The sequence below is a fragment of the Thamnophis elegans genome, chromosome 15, assembly GCF_009769535.1.
Source record: "Thamnophis elegans isolate rThaEle1 chromosome 15, rThaEle1.pri, whole genome shotgun sequence".
NCBI classification, from domain to species: domain Eukaryota; kingdom Metazoa; phylum Chordata; class Lepidosauria; order Squamata; family Colubridae; genus Thamnophis; species Thamnophis elegans.
In genome coordinates, this window is record NC_045555.1 from 30,549,824 (window position 1) to 30,566,939 (window position 17,116).

Below are 17,116 nucleotides of genomic sequence, written 5' to 3' on the forward strand. Positions count from 1 at the left end.
TTAAAAAAAAGGGGGAAAAAAGCAGCAGAGGGATGTATACTCAGTGCAATGCCGGGTACTGTACTACACACCAAGCAGAAACCAGGTGCCATATTCTGATTTTAAAAACATTCTGAACTCTCCTCCGGCAACTAACAAGAGCAAACATCTCTCGTTTCTTGTCTGCCTTTTGGGCACATACAATAAGCCTTGGCTCCATCCTTCTTATGCCATATCTGTTGATGGGTGAAACCCTCAAGAGTTGTTTTGGGGATCCCTAAAGGAATGCCAGGGGACAGGAAGGAACCCCACAACACTTACCAGAAGTATCCCTCCTTCTGTTTTGTTTTTCCCTCATTGGTTCTGAAAAAAAAATCGGATTTTCACCCGGTAGGCTTGGACGGAACTTGAGTGACTTTGAGCTGAGCCTCCTTTCTTCCCTTCTCCTTGCTTTTTGAAGACTCTACCTGTCTGGTAGCTCAGCCTGGCCATGCTGCAGCAAATTTTGCGAGACCTGTACATCGATCCGGAGCTTCTGGCGGAGCTGAACGAAGAACAGAAACACATCCTCTTTTACAAGATGAGGGAAGAGCAAGTCAGGCGATGGGAAGAAGGAGAGAAGGGATGCCAAGAAGGAGACGTTAGCCTGAAGAGGACAAGTAGATTTCAACAGAGTAAGATGGGCTATTTTTGTTTCCCTCTTGTCCATAGATCAATCCTGCAAAGTTGTGTACAGTCTACATATTCTTCTACTTAGCATTGCCCATTAATTCAATGGGTACAAATGAGGAAAATGATATTTACTGATTTATTGACTTATTGACTGACTGGCTGACTTACTGACAGATGGTTGGTTGGTTAGTTCATTTATTCATTCATTCATTCATTCATTCCCTGCCTTTGTTATTCTAGTAGCTTGCGATGTCAGTGTTGCGGGGAGTGATCTTAAAGGTTGCTTGGTTAGGCAGTTTACTGTTAGTTTGTTCCTTGATTGGGATATTGTTTTCTTCTTGACTGTTGGTCTGATGTTAATCTTGGAGATAATCTCTGCTCATCTTGGTGTTGAATCGCTGGTGGGGAGGTGTTTTGGTCCTTCTGTTCACTTTTAGGCAAGGCCCTAGAAGAGGGATCCCCAACAGGGGTGGGTTTCAAATTTTTTTTACTACTGGTTCTGTGGGTGTGGCTAGATGGGGGCATGTGACTGAGTGGGAGTGGCCAACTTGATGTCATTCACGCCCATGCCCACTCAGTCATATGCCCCCCCCCACCTAGCCATGCCCACAGAACCAGCGAAAATTTCTGTTTTGTCAGCTGGGAGGCTGGCAAAGAAGCCTCGCTTTCCCACTGCTGCAGCTGCTTCTCCCTCAGTGCCAAATGATCCATGTCCCCTCTACACACACACACAAACACACACACACACACAATCTATCTGTTTTGTGCAGCTGGGAGGGTGTGCGTGTGCAGGGAGACACCCCTCAAGCGAGCGCCAAAGCACAGCAAAGACGCACGCAGGGCAGGTGGCTGCTCACTTAAGGAGGGTCTTAACAGGATGCAAAAGGACTCGGCTTCTCTCCTGCACTAAGGCTCCAGCCATCACCTTGCTGTGTTATTCCTAGCAGAGGCGGAAGAACGGCAGGGCTTCGGGGCTGGCTGGTGGGGAGGGGGGCCTGTAGGCTAGCATGAATGTTTACCTGTGTGTAGGCAGCTACATTGGCTTTGACCCTTAAAGGCTGCTGCTCCACACCTTTTGATCTTTCTTGGGCGTGGAGAAAAGCGACCCTGTGAAGGGACTGAGCCTTCTGCTGAACTTGGAAGCTGAGAGGCTTCTTTTCCACCCAGCCACTGGTGCAGGACACCAAAAAGATCTCTGGTCGCTGCTGCCATCTTTGCACATGCTCAGTTTTCTTCTCACTGGCTGGAGGACTTTTTGGCACCCTGCAGCCAGCGGCTGGGGGGAAAAGAAGCCTCCGATACTCCGGCACTCAAAGAGGCAACTGAGAGGCTTCTTTGCCAGCCAGCAGCTTCCCAGCTTCAGTCAGCTTGCCATCTGACAGATGCGGCTGGGCGAGTGAACAGCAACTAGGGGACTGGTTCGGGGATGTGGCCAGCCTTTGGAGAGCCAGCCCCAATTTTCACTACCAGTTTGGCCGAATCAGTCCAAATCGGTAGGAATCCACCTCTGATCCCCAACCTCCTGGCCATGGACTGGAAGAAGTCCGTGGCTCACCCAGAACCAAGTTTTGCAAAGGAGTGAAGCCCCATCTGTGCATGTGCAGGATCAAGGCAGCGCATGAAATCACACATCCTCAAGTCTGTAGAAAAACCTCCCTCCATGGAACTGATCCCTGGCACTGGTGCCGTTGCCTTGGAATACAAAGTAAGAGGAAACTCCACTCCTTTTTGGCACTGATGATGTTGCCTATTTGGGTAATGAAATGTCTGCAAGAAAAGCACTGAGCTCAGAGAGGACCAAGGGCCCCTCAGACATTTTCTGCTTTACAGGGCTTGGAAATGGAGGTTGTTTAGGTTGGGTACCTTTTTCTTTTCAGCATCCTTACTTAATCTCGGCTCATTCCTTTGGGCTTAATGATATGGTGTTTTCACTTCGCTGGGAAATTTTTTATTCCCTTTTAAAGGGTGCACTTTAAAAGGAACAATTCACACCTCCAACAAATAACCTTGTTATACGATCTGTGCTGCATGACAGACCTGAGCAATGTGGCAGAACATGAAAATTATTAAATAGCTCACATTATGTTTAAGCTGCTAGAAGTTCGGCGTGGCACATTATAATGGATATTTAATGCAGTATTAATGCAATCTTCCTTTTTTCTCTCCTGCCAATAAGATAAGAAGACAGAGCTTTTCATTTTGCAATCACCGACAAACAGTTCCTAGAAACTTTGGAGAAAATCAGACAGAGAGATGAGGCAGCTCTGTAGAGCAGAGCTTCCCAGAACGAAGTCCTTTCGGTCAATGGCTGAAAAGGAAAATAAATAGAATGTTCTGCTTTATAATCTAGCCAGAAGGAGAATACCAAGCTTCTGGAAAATCCAGAGGCTTCATCTTTTCTGTGGACGCTTCATTGTGGAGGCTGAGATTGCAAATTTCAAATCTCTTTTGAGCCAGAAGATTTAGATTTTGAATTTGAAGAGAATAACAAAGGGACCGTAGAGGTCTTCTAGTCCAATCCCTTGCTCAGGCAGGAAACCCTATATACCTTTTCATATAAATGGTTGTCTTCTAAAAACTTCCAGTGATGGAGCACCCACAAATTCAGGAGGCAAGCCATTCCACTGGTTGATTGTTCTCATTGTGAGGAAATTTCTCTTTAGTTCTAGATTGCTTCTGTCCTTGATCAGTTTCCATCAAACTTATTTTTTCCCATTTTCCAGAATTCTCCAACCAACAGAAGCGTTGCTAGGAATTCTGGTCTTTGTGTGTGTATGTGTGTGTAAAGTCCACACACTTGGAGGTTACCAAGACTGAGTTAGGTTTAGAACAAGACTATAGAACAAGACTATCAAGGAGAGAAGGGCCCTAAAACTAAGGAGAAATTTCCTGACAGTGAGAACAATTAACAGTGGAACAGGTCACCTTCAGAAGTTGGGTCATTCCATCCCTGGAGGTTTTTAAGAAAAGATTAGACACCATTTGTCTGAAATGCTACAGGGTCTTTTGCTTGAGCAAGGGGTTGGACTAGAAGACCTCCAAGGTCCCTTCCAACTCTGTTATTCTTCATTCTTTAGAGAGGCTTATCCAGGTATGGACAACATGTAATGGTCACATTCCAAAAGGTGAATCAAAAGATATAAACTAGCAGAACTTTCATCTGAAGTGGAGATGGATGAAAACTTTCCTTGCAGTAGAGAGTAATATTTATGAGTCCAATACAATACCTACATAATTACAAGTAAATTCCACAAAATAAAATTTGACTTGCTTCTCCGTGGACATGTAAAGTGGCATGCTGTGATTTCTTTCTAAGATTTACTGGCTGGCTGTAGCTGGTACATCTAGGGGCAGTGTAAAATAAAAACACAGATCAATCCATAGAAATGAAAGAAAAGCACATTCAAATAAAACCGTAGATTAGAAATAGAATAACATCTGAGAATAACCACATTAAAAACACACACATTATTTAAGAAGACCCGAGAATTAAACCTCTTTAAAAAAAACACTGCTACAGGTAGTGCACAACTTACAACAATTCATTTAGTGACCATTCAAAGTTACAATGGTACTGAAAGTGATTTCTGTCTGTTTTTCACACTTATGACCGTTGCAGCCTCCCCATGGTCACGTGACCAAAATTCAGACACTTGGCAATTGACTTATATTTATAATGATTGCAGTATCTGCGAGTCATTTGATTATCTTTTGACATCTTCTGACAACCAAAATCAACGAGGAAGCCAGATTCATTTAACAATCATCTTACTAATTTAATAACTGGAGTGATTCAGTTAACAACTGTGGCAAGAAAGGTCTCAAAATTGGGCAAAATTCACGTAACAACTGTTTCATTTAGCAACAGAAATGCTGGACTACAATTGTGGTTGTAACTCCAGGACTACTTGTATGAGAAGATCAAAAGGCCTGAGATAATAAGATTTTTACTGGCACTGAAATATTTGTGCTGGACATAATTGGGGAAATCTTCAAGAAGCCCATCCAGGAAGAAAAGAGCCACTATTATAAAAGTCTTTTCCTAAGTAGTTTTTGGCCAAACTACAGCCAAGAGAGCTCCTAGAACAAAATGTTTGATGATAGTCTTCAAGGAAGGATGGTCTTGCTTCAATAATTGCAGGGAGACAAAACCAGAACAGAGAGGAAAGGTCAGCCTCATTTACCACTGATTACTTTGTGCTTAGAGTGGTCTCTCTCTCTCTCTCTCTCTCTCTCTCTCTCTCTCTCTCTCTCTCTCTCTGTGTGTGTGTGTGTGTGTGTGTGTGTGTGTTTTGATTTATTTATTCTCTATGCCCTGACACTGTGTTTTGATTCAAACATGGGTGGAAGATAGATTCAGACTTCGTTGTATTCCCATTTCATGGGAGATGGAAATATGCCAGAATGTTTTTCTCATCATTTAGGCAGCCTCTAAATGGTTAAGAGAAAAATCACAATTACAGTATCAATGTTTCTTCCACCTTATAGATTGAAGTAGCAACCAGTTAGTTATTTAGATACCTCCAGTTGGGTTCCATTATGAAATGGAATGGAATGCAGAATAGAATAGAATGGAATGGGATGGGATGGGATGTAGAATAGAATGGAATGGAATGGGATGCAGAACAGAATAGAATAGAATGGAGTGGAATAGAATAGAATGGAATGCAGAAGAGAATAGAATAGAATGGAATAGAATGCAGAATAGACTAGACTGGAATGGAATGCAGAATAGAATAGAATAGAATGGCATGGAACGCAGAATAGAATAGAATAGAATAGAATGGCATGGAATGCAGAATAGAATAGAACGGAATGGAATGGAATGCAGAATAGAATAGAATGGAATGGGATGGGATGCAGAATAGAATAGAATGGAGTGGAATGGAATTCAGAATAGAATAGAATAGAATGGAATGGAATGGAATGGAATGGAATGGAATGCAGAATAGAATAGAATGGAAAGGAATGGAATGGAATGCAGAATAGAATAGAATGGGATGGGATGGAATGGAATGGGATGCAGAATAGAATAGAATGGAAAGGAATGGAATGGAATGCAGAATAGAATAGAATGGGATGGGATGGAATGGAATGGGATGCAGAATAGAATAGAATAGAATGGAATGGAATGGAATTCAGAATAGAATAGAATGGAATGGAATGCAGAATAGAAATGAATAGAATGGAATGGAATGCAGAATAGAATAGAATGGAATGGGATGGGATGCAGAATAGAATAGAACAGAATGGAATGGAATACAGAATAGAATAGAACGGAATGGAATGGAATGAAATGCAGAATAGAATAGAACAGAATGGAATGGGATGGGATGGGATGCAGACTAGACTAGACTAGACTAGACTAGACTAGACTAGACTAGACTAGACTAGACTAGACTAGACTAGAGCAGAGCAGAGCAGAGCAGAGCAGAGCAGAGCAGAGCAGAGCAGAGCAGACGAGAGAAGAATAGGCTTTATTTGGCCAAGTGTGGTTAATCACATAAGGAATTGTCTCCTGTAAGAGATAAAAGTGGAAAAGTGCTATTTTGTGTCCAGTGGCAAATCCAGAGGATTGTTTTTCAAAGAACATGACAGTAATTTCCTTCATATTTCCATCCATATGATTCCTTGAATTCTCCTCTTTTTCACCTATCCCCTGCTTGCATCACATGCCCCAAACTGAGACTCATTATCTAAGCCAATCTATATGAGATTTTTGAGACATGCCTCTTCAGTTGACTTGGCAACAATTCACAAGTTTGATTTTGAATTTGGAAGCTGCTTTCCTAGGTTGGTTGACTTCATTCATACAAGCACTTCTCAACCATCATGGATTACTTTCAGCTTCTCCCTCTCCTTTTGACTTTAGCACCAAGAGGAACCCTACCTGGGCTCTGATGTCCTATAGCATTAGTCTCAACCTCACTAAAGTAACATTGTATCATGGAGAACATTCTTCTACCATAGAAAATACCAGCTACATGGTCTAACATGTGTCTGAAATTAAATAATCAGTCAAAACAATTGTTCAAAAATTATCAAATGGAACTGTTGGCTTTGGGCCACATCACTCAATTGCTCATCAATTTAGCTTGTGTCAAAATTATAGAATTCAAGTAATACTCTGATTATGTCAGTAATTAGCCGTGACTTCCATTTTTTGTTAACAGAGCAGTTTTGTTAATCAACTGCTGTCATCAATTATATAATAATTAAAGTATACTTTAAAATCTGATCTTGAAGGGTTGAACAGGATGATCAGAGTGATTTTACTGATGCTAAGAGAATTGCAGGTTTTAGAAAATAATGTTGTAGAATTGTGCAGCATCTGGCTGGGTTTTGGCAGGATAAAAATTTGCATCTTTCTTTACATTAATAACTGTGTATGTGTGAGACTGGCAGCATGTTTTGAAATTGCACTTTGTTGGGAGAAAAATGCTAGTTTCAAATGGCTGAAGAGGCTCTAAATGACCATTTTATTTAGCAAAACTAACAGGTTACATTGAGTGTGTTGCATCTATGCCATGCCACCTCTCTGCCTTGTAGGACTACACAAAATCTATATAGGTGGTTTCATCAAAGAATTACAGAAAAAGTGCACATTATACTGGAATAACCACCACCACTAAATACTTAGAAATAGCACAGGAAAAAGAAATGTGTGTATTTCTCAGATGTGAGAGGCGACAAAAATGGCACCGAAGATCCTTGATCGCAGGCTCTGCTGCCACTGCTTTATTGTTATTCTAGCAAGTTACCTTCTTCCCTTTTTCACAATTGCAACAGAAAAGAGATAAGTGCCTCTTACCTGTTGCAGAGTACATTCCCAGGTCCTCAACAACTTCCAAGGACATTAAAATAGGACGTAAATTCTAAGCTATGTGGGTGCTCCTGACAAAGACCTCTTGATCTTTAATTATGTAGCACCTCACAGTGATAATTGATCAGGGGTTCTATAAGATATACACATCACACTTAGTAGGTAGAAAGCACAAAATATGTATGGAAATCAATTCTATATGACTATCTACTGAAATGGGATGCAAGGACTTAGGACAATATTTTTTAGTGGAGGTTGCAATGGTAACCAATACAAGCTATAGGTACTCAGAGAAAATGCAGCATTTCTAATAAATGTGGGTAGACTATAATATTCTCCATATATGAATACAGTGCTACCTTGCTACTCAGTGTTAATTGGTTCTGATAAGTACCAAAAATGGTGAGTACCAAACAAATCCCCACCCAAAGGAATAATGTAGTGAATTACAAGACAGCTGACACTGACAGGTTTCAGTTTGTGCATTGAGTACCAAACAAACGATGAATAGAGGAACAAAATGTTTGTGTCAAAATGTGTTGAGTATCACATTTAATGAATTGCAAAGCAGTTGAGTATTGAGCTACTGTTGTAGTCAGCAACTCTATACATTGGAATGTATTGAGCAGGTCTGAAAAAGTGAGTGTGAATGAGGATAGATTAATAGATAGATAGATAGATAGGTAGATGGATAGATAGATAGATAGATAGATAGATAGATAGATAGATAGATAGATAGAATAACTTTATTGTCATTTTGAATGTACACTAATGAGCATACATTAAAATGAAATTTCATTGCATACAACTCTCGAAGGGTCACCACCTCCAATATACACTACATAAACATGACAAAACAAATAAAAACAAAATTTTGCATATACCCACATATATTACATTACCCAGAGAAACAACACAGTCTCCATGTGTACATGGAGAAAAAAATGCATCTTGTGAGTTTGCCAGATGGATGGCATATAGGGAACAAATTGAAATTGACCTATAAGGTTTCTACCAGGACTTCTGTTCAAGTCTGAATTCTCAATCTACCATCTCAAGCTGGTTATGGATTACACCTTCCAGCATCCTTGCTGGTCTGCTTTGAAAGCTGTGGACAAGAGCTATACTTTGCCTGATTATTTCCAACAGTCAGAAAATGTCTCCATGCTCCATATTTTGTTAACATATTAAATAATTTAAAAGGATTGGCATACCGAGAAAAGTCTGAAGGAACTTGTTGGCCAATAGTCTTTAAAAAAACAAAATAACCAACAATGAGCATGTGGCAGTTGTACAGAGTTGTTTTGCTGAGTGATACACTTGGCCAGAGCTAAATACTGTGTTTCCCTTACTCAGAAAGTAAGTCCTAGCTTGATTTTTACAGGTGTACCCAATATATAGATTGGGGGTGTGTGTTTCCCCAGATGTGCCAATATGACATCTCTAATAAAATGGAACTTTGAGGAAACTCAACCCTCGGAGTCTTCTTTTGTTGGGGGTGTTGCTTGGAACCCTGACATAAGACCCTGCCGACTCCAGGGTGCACGGATAAAAATGGAGCTAGGGTGGGGATGAAGGGGTGGAGCTGCCCCACTTCTTACCTTGGACAGTTGCAGCCAGGTCTCGCACACCTTGGCCCATTTCTTCTGCGGCAAGGCTTTCCTGAAGGCCGATAACAGAGCTCCCGATCAATGCGGAGCTCTGTTTTTGGCTGCAGATGCCTTCAGGAAAGCCTTGCTGGTCTTGCCGGATGAAGATGTTCCTGAAGGCCTCTGATAGCAAAAAAAGAGGCTGGGGGTGACATGCACACATTGAGGTGAGTCAGGGGACGACAAGCCTCCCCCCTGAAAATAAGACTTGGTGTCCTTTTTGGTGGCAAAAATATAAGACAGGGTCTTATTTTTGGGGAAACATGGTAGAATATCTACCCTGAGAGTGCTTGCCAAATCAGAAGCTGAGCGTATCACCCATAGAGAAGGACTGAGACAAGTAGAAAATCTTCTCTATTTGAACTGAATACTTAAGGAGAGACACATTGGGGATTATGAGCAGATTTTTCTGAATGGAAGAAGGAAGACAGAACAACATTTCCTTCTTGGAATTGCTGAAATGCTGGAAGCAAGTTTTGAGCTGAAGGAAAAGGTGAAAGGCAAAAGGCCCCCTCCCCTGAAATTGCAATCTCTATAGAGAGCTAGTATTTTCAGGTATTTGCTAGTGCATGAGAAGTAACGGAAGCAGCTTAGCTAGTAAAATTATCAAAACATGCTTGCTCAATTGCATGTAACTTCATGCAAAGGAAACCTGATGGTTGCAAGAGTAGGGAACAAATTACCACGCAATGGTTTGAGGAAAGATGTTGGCATGCTATGCTATTTGTTACTGGAAATTAAGGGCAAATATGCTGATGATTGCTAGACAATATTAACAAATCTTTTGTAAGGTTACAGACTGACCTGAGAGGAGACATAGAGGAGATATTTAAGGAGAACTATCTGTAAAACTGTACTGTTGAAGGAGTGGCCTTTGCAAAGGCCTAATAGGAATGAACCTCCTGTGGTGTCCTTTCTTCTACCTAGAACAGGGGTGTCAAACTTGATTTCATTGATGGGAGCATTAGGGTTATGTTTGTCCTCATGTGTGTGTGTGTGTGTGTGTGTGTGTGTGTGTGTGTGGTCAGGTTGGGCATGGCCAGCTTGATGTCACTCATGTTGGGGGGCGCCTGTGATGGCCCAAGCACTCTGCCAGTGAAAACGTGCTCCTGAGCTCCATTTCTGGCTGGGACAACCTCCGGAAACCCTCTGCCAGTATAAACAGAACTGTGGCCCTCCTGAGCTCCATTTTCATTGCCAGAGGCACTGTGGATCAGTCCTTCACTGTTTCCAGGGCAGCCCTGCTGGCCAGATCTAAGCACCCCATGGGCCAGATCTGGTCCATGGGCTTTTACACCCCTGGTTTAGAATAAAGCTTTTGCAAATCTCCACCTCAAGGTGTGGTTTATTGGGCATTGCATACTGGGAAGAACCCGTTTTCTGTGACAACAGAACCTTAGTTTTGTATGGGTGTGGGTCCAAGTGTGTAAGCTTAGTATTGCTTTGCTTACCTAGCCTTTGTGTTCTTCAAATCTCAGTAATAGGTTTTTAATATGGTGATACCAGAGGTGGATTTCTGCCGGTTCGCTCCGAATTGGGCAAATCGGCAGTGGCGGCAGCAGGAGGCTCCTCCCACCCATCTGGATGCTTCTGCGCATGCACAGAAGCATCGTGTGCATACATGAACACAAGCAAAATGGTAGTAAAATAAATTGAAACCCACCACTGGATCATGCAGTTATTGCCCTGTGCTGCTTCTGTGTTTAGAAGGCATGGTAATGTATAATGGTCTCCCAGCTCACATCCTCTGCTTCTTTATTCTGAAATCCATACTTAATTATGCACAGCATACCATTACATGACATGCAATATTTTTTTTTGGGGGGGGGGGAAAGTATTCTTAAGAATAATTTCATTCAAATCAAGAATCTACTTACAAGTGCTTCACCTGCGAGAGTCATAATTTATACATGTGTGAGCTATTCATCTAAACTGGCCTGTATTCACATGCAGAAATTAGATTCTCAGTAAGGGAAATAGAACGCAAATTGGCTGAAAGCCATCTCTTTCAAAATACCTAGGAACTCAAACTCCCAAAGTTTCAAAAGATCTAACTGGATAATTGTTACAGGTATTCATAAACGATTCTGGCTGAAAACAACAATACTAAATAATGCAGTTGGAGAACATCAAGCAAGAAGTTAAATGTAAACCCCAGCATATTTTGTGACTAGGTCTGTAACTAAGAGTCTCTGGCCATAAGGCCTGGGAGAATTGGAACCTGAAGGATAACATTGATATGGCAGAAATCCTTGCTGTTTGGTTCAGCTGCGTGGTTTTGAGTTTATTGGCCTTTTCCATCTCTCTGTTTCTTCATATACTTGTCTGGTTCAGTGGTGGGTTTCCATTTTTTTTACTACCGGTTTGCTTGTGCGCAACGCTTGTGTGAGACGCTGGGCATGCATGCAGAAGCATCTGGGTGGGTGGGCGGAGCCTCCTGCTGCCGCCACTACTGGTTTGCCCGATCTGGGCCAAACTGGGAGCAACCCACCTCTGGTCTGGTTCCTAAGTGCTAGCTGGTATGAGTAGATCTGGAGTTCCTGTAACTTTGGCAAGCTTCTTATACCCTAATTTCTCCCTTTGTTGTCGGATTTAAAACTAAAACCTATCATTGTTTTTCCAGTGTAGGGTTTGGACTAGAACCACACCTACCTACAATGATCCTGATGGTCCTGTCTAAGGTGGCAGGGGGGAGAAGTGAAGGCTGGGGAGGAGAAAATGGGACCTCTTTTCAATCAAACATGTGGTGGATGCTTACCTGCATGTCTTAGGTGGAACAGGTGGCCAGATACCCTACAACACTGGTAAACGATGTAGAAATTTACAGATGTCTGGCTGGATTTGGGCAGACTTGTGATATACATTAATGACTGGACCATTACTAAGAACTGTGGTATCACAGTGTTGAGAATGTAGAATTGCATGTTGACTCTGCCACTGCCAAGAGTTCGATTCTGACAACTCAAGGATGACTCAGCCTTCCATCCTTCCAAGGGGGGTAAAATGAGGACCCAGATTGTTGGGGGCAATACACTGATTCAGTAAAACTCCTGGTGCTGTAAAGACTATGAAGTGTTGTTGTTGTTAGTTGTGAAGTCATGTCCAACCCATCGCAACCCCATGGACAATGTTCATCCAAGCCTTCCTGTCCTCTACCATCCTCCATTTAAGCTCACACCTACCTACTGACTCCATCCAGCCACCTCATTCTCTGTCATTCCCTTCCTCAATCTTTCCCAGCATTAGGTTCTTCTCCAGTGACTCCTTCCTTCTCATTAGATGGCCAAAGTATTTGAGTTTCATCTTCAGGATCTGGCCTTCTAAAGGGCAGTCAGGGTTGATCTCCTCTAAGACTGACCGGTTTGATTGTCTTGCAGTCCCAGGGACTCGCAGGAGTCTTCTCCAGCACCTTAGTTCAAAGGTCTCAATTCTTTGGCCCTCAGCCTTACTTATGGTCCAACTTTCACAGCCATACATTGCAACTGGGAAAACCATAGCCTTCATTATATGCACTTTGGTTGGCAGGGTGATGTCTCTGCTTTTTTAGTATGATGTCTAGATTTGCCATAGCTTTCCCCCCCAGGAGCAATTTCTTGACTGCAATCTCCTTCTGTGGTGATCTTGGAGCCCAGGAAAATAAAATCTGTCACTACCTCCATTTCTTCTCCATCTAATTGCCAGGAATTGAGAGGGCACATGCCATGATCTTAGTTTTTTTAATATTGAGTTTGAAGCCAACTTTTGCACTCTTCTTCTTCACCCACATCAAGAGGCTCTTTAGTTCCTCTTCACTTTCTGCCATTAGAATGGTATCATCTCCATATCTGACATAGTTGATATTTCTCCCAGCAATCTTAATTCCAACTTTTCATTCATCTAACCCTGCCTTTCTCATGATGTGCTCTGCATATAAGTTAAATAGGCAGGGTGACAGTATACAGCCTTGCTGGACTTCTTTCCCAATTTTGAACCAATCAGTGGTTCTGTGTCCAGTTCTCACTGTTGCTTCTTGACCCACATATAGATTTCCCAAGATACAAATAAGATGGTTTGGTTCTCCCATCTCTTTAAGAACTTGCAACAATTTGTTGTGATCCACACAATCAAAGGCTTTAGCATAGTCAATGAAGTAGAAGTAAATGTTTTTCTGGAACTCCCTAGCTTTCTCCATGATCCACCTTATGTTGCCAATTCGATCTCTAGTTCCTCTGCCTCTTTGAAATCCTCCCTGTACTTCTGGTAGTTCTCGATCCACATACTGCTGGAGCCTAGCTTGTAGGATTTTGAGCATACCTTTACTAGCATGTGAAATGAGTGCAATGGTATGATAGTTTGAGTGTTCTTTGGCATTGCCTTTCTTTGCATTTGGAATGTAAACTGACCTTTTCCAAGCCAGCGGCCACTGTTTTTTCCCCCCAAATTTGCTGGCAAATTGAGTATAACACTTTTACTGCATCATCTTTCAAGATTTTGAATAGCTCAGCTGGAATACTGTCACCTCCACTAGCTTTGTTGTTGTTCAGATTTCCTAAGGCCCATTTGACTTCACATTCTAGGATGTCTGGCTCAAGGTCAGTGACCACCCCATCGCAGTTATCAGTGATGTTAAGTTCGTTCTTATATAGTTCTTCTGTGTAATTTTGCCACCTCTTCTTAATCTCTTCTGCCTCTATTAGGTCCCTGCCATTTGGGTCCTTTATCATGCCCATCTTTGCATGAAACGTTCCCTTCATATCTCCAATTTTCTTGAAGAGATCTCTGGTCGTCCCTATTCTATTGTTTTCTTCTATTTCTTTGCACTATTCATTTCAGAAGGCATGCCACTTTATGAAGTGATATATAATTCTAAACACTATTGCTGTTGCTACTATAGTGAGGAGCTTCTTCTTCTCTTCCTCTTCTCCTTTTCTCCTTCTCCTCCTCTCCTACTTTCCTCCTCTGCTTTCTCTTCCTCCTCTGTCTCTCCTTCTTCTTCTCTCCTCCTCCTTCTCTCCTCCTCCTCCTTTCCTCCTCTTCTTTCTTCCTCCCTCCTCCTCTTCTCTCCTTCTCCTGCTCTTCTCCTCTTTTTTCCTCCTCCTTTTCCTCCTCCTCCCCCCTCCTCCTCCAAAAAGGCAAGCCTGTCCTAGCAAGTACTACCAAAGGCAAGCATCAACACCATTTTAATGTGTGTCTAGGAGAAGGACATCCATAGGTGCAGAGATAAGTGGGGGGAAGCACCACGTTATAGAAGCTTCCTGCATCAGTTTTTATCAGGAAACTCTATCAAGTGTAGAAGTCCTTTAATTTTTCCAGTGATTCCTAAAGCCACATTTTAGTTAAACACTAATTAAATTAGCAGTTAATCTGTCATAGAATAGAATGATGGAAAACTACCTGAATACTGCATTTGGCTGAGTGTTGCAACTTTGTCTAATGAGAGGTATATCTCTGAGATGTGATATTTGGTTGGGCTTGCAATAGACTTTCTGAAAAAGGGAATCACTTTCTGGAGGTGAAGATGGCTAGCAATTAGGATTTGTCAGGGGTGCCATAGTTGCTAAAAACAATGATAAATTATCCTGCTTACAATAAGCTGATTCCAGCAATATTTAATCAACTCCAGCTCCAGTTATTTTAGATAGTGTTTAACTAGCAACATGAATGCACATGAATATAGGCATCAAATGAGAAAAGCATGGCCTCCTTGTATCCACTTGACTCTGGGCACAGGTTTTCTTATAAATATCTGTAGCTCGGGTGTAGGATGAGGGTGGAAGTTGAGTTTGTGGGATGATTTCTGAATGTTTCATTACCAGGCTAGGTAATATCTGCAACAGAATTAGGGGAATGTCAGTGTTTGTGTTCTGCTTATAAGGGCTTTGGGTGGTCAGTAGGTCTTGTGATGGGAGGATCACACCAGGTGAGGATCTAATGATGGATTTTGTGATGGGTCAGGTCAGGTGAGGGTCTTGTGAAGAGTCTTGCAATGGGTCTTGTCTTGTGAGAGGTTTTGAGATGGGGAGGTCACATTAGGTGAGGGTCATTGGGAGGTGAAATGCTGGTTGGGACTGGTTGTGGGTTGGTTGAAGGTTGGAGCTGTCGCTGGTTGATTGTGTGGGTGATTTGAATTCTCAGAGATTCGTAGGCTGGTTGTAGGTTGATGTGTTTGTTGGTGGAATTACTTGTGGAGTGCGAGGCTTCAATAAACTCTCATGCATGGCAGCATGGCCAAGGATTTTTGTATTGCTGCAATCAAATTGATGTTATTTGGGGTCAGTGTGGGTTATTAGGGATAGCTATTATGGATTTTGGATTGTGGCATTTGATTGCCAGCTGGGGATCATGGACCCTAGTTTTCAATTGATGTGATGTTTGTCCCATGTAGAATTAGTTGCAATCGTTAGAGTTGATTTTGTAAATTGTTTCTTTCATCCTTCTATATCTTGTCTTTGGTTCTGGATAATTCCTGGTGGAGTGTGGCTGTGCGTTTGTGGGCTCGTTTTCTTACATTGTCTAAAAAGGTCAGATTATACTGATAATTGTGGTATTTGCACACTTTGTTGCAATAGCTATCTATTGCAAGCTTCTTCAAACAAAGAAACGAACAGGTTGCAGGATTTTCAGACTTCGGCACTGACAACTAGGCATAAATAATTTATGTTTGGCCTCACTATGACAATTTGTGGATTCGTTTGGCCTTGTTATTTTCCATAACTAAATATCAAGCATGCAAGTGGCCAGAGGGCAGAGATACAAGGGGCCATTAGAAATTGATCCAATCGAAAACCGGGGGGCGGAGCCTGTTGCCGAGGAGAGCTCAACCGAGCTCCTCTCAGAGATCTGGTCTGTATATCTAATTAAGATCATAGATATCACCCCTTTTTGGCTAAGAAAGGGGCAGGAAGTAGCTCTGTGTGCTAGGGTCTATTCGTAATTCACAGCCTTTCTCCTTTTTTTTGGCTGTGGACAGAGATTAGATCCAGCGTGAGCGGAGCTTTTATCTCCAGCCAGTTCTTCTCAGCTGCCTTTTTTTGCAGCCCCAGACAGGCGACCCCCCCACCCAGGACAAAGCAAAGTTGTTTGAAGCTAGGATTAATACGGGCGGGTCCCACTCCTGTGAGATTTATGCTTTTATTACTATCTTAAATACCAGCACCATTCGTCTTAGAGGCTTCTTTGTTTAAACGGACTTCAAAATGGCGATTTCTCTCCGTTGGTGACTGATAGGGGATGTACGTAGCCGGTTTTACCTTCCTGCAGACCGCTCCTTAACAAAATAATTTTTTGTTTTTGTTTTTTTTGGAAACAGAGGGGAGCGAAAGCACTGTTTATTTGTTGATTTATAATGGCACCCAGGTCAAAATCGAAGCGTCTCTCTACAAATGTGCCTAAAGAATCTGTGAAGGAATTTAAAGAATTTATACTGGAATCGCAGCCCTTGTCTCCTACGCCCTCTACTGGAGAATTCTTAACACAGGAATTTTTTTTTCAAATCTTTAATGATTTTAAACAAGAAATTAAGGAATTTGTATTCGAGCTATATGGTGATTTAAAGTCTAAAATTGACCAAATGAAGGCGAATACGTTTGCAGCCGTGTCTGCCCTGTCAGATTATACTGCTGAAATAGAGAATAAATTGGAAAGTTTGGAGGAGGCTAATTCTAATTTGACTACTAATATTCAAATTTTACAACAAAAAATTAGAGACACTCAGGAACAGCTCGTTATGATAAACTTTAATAAGAAGGCATTCGCAATAAGAGTCAGAGGATTTCGCGAAAAGGAGCGAGAGAATTTGAAACAGATCTTTGTTGAAGCCCTCAGCCATGCGGTGGGAAGCCCGGGACTTAACCTTGATTGGCAGATTCGGAAAATCTATCGCCAGAATTCGTTGGTAGCGGAACAGCGACAGCTCCCGAGGGACATAATTATATATTTCTCCACAAAAGAATCCAGAAACGCGATCGTGCAAAAATTTTACAATAATAGTTTGAGAATTGATGGCCAGAACTTG

General features: G+C 41.9%; 1 protein-coding gene across 1 annotated transcript in view; it reads left to right on the plus strand.

Moving 5' to 3' along the window:
• The first annotated feature begins 469 nt into the window (after window positions 1–469).
• SH2D4B (SH2 domain containing 4B) overlaps window positions 470–17,116 on the plus strand; it is a 118,263-nt gene continuing 101,616 nt past the window's right edge. The window contains exon 1 of the mRNA XM_032232140.1: window positions 470–653. Within this exon, the coding sequence (XP_032088031.1) occupies window positions 470–653 (184 nt within the window). The remainder of the gene's footprint in view (window positions 654–17,116) is intronic.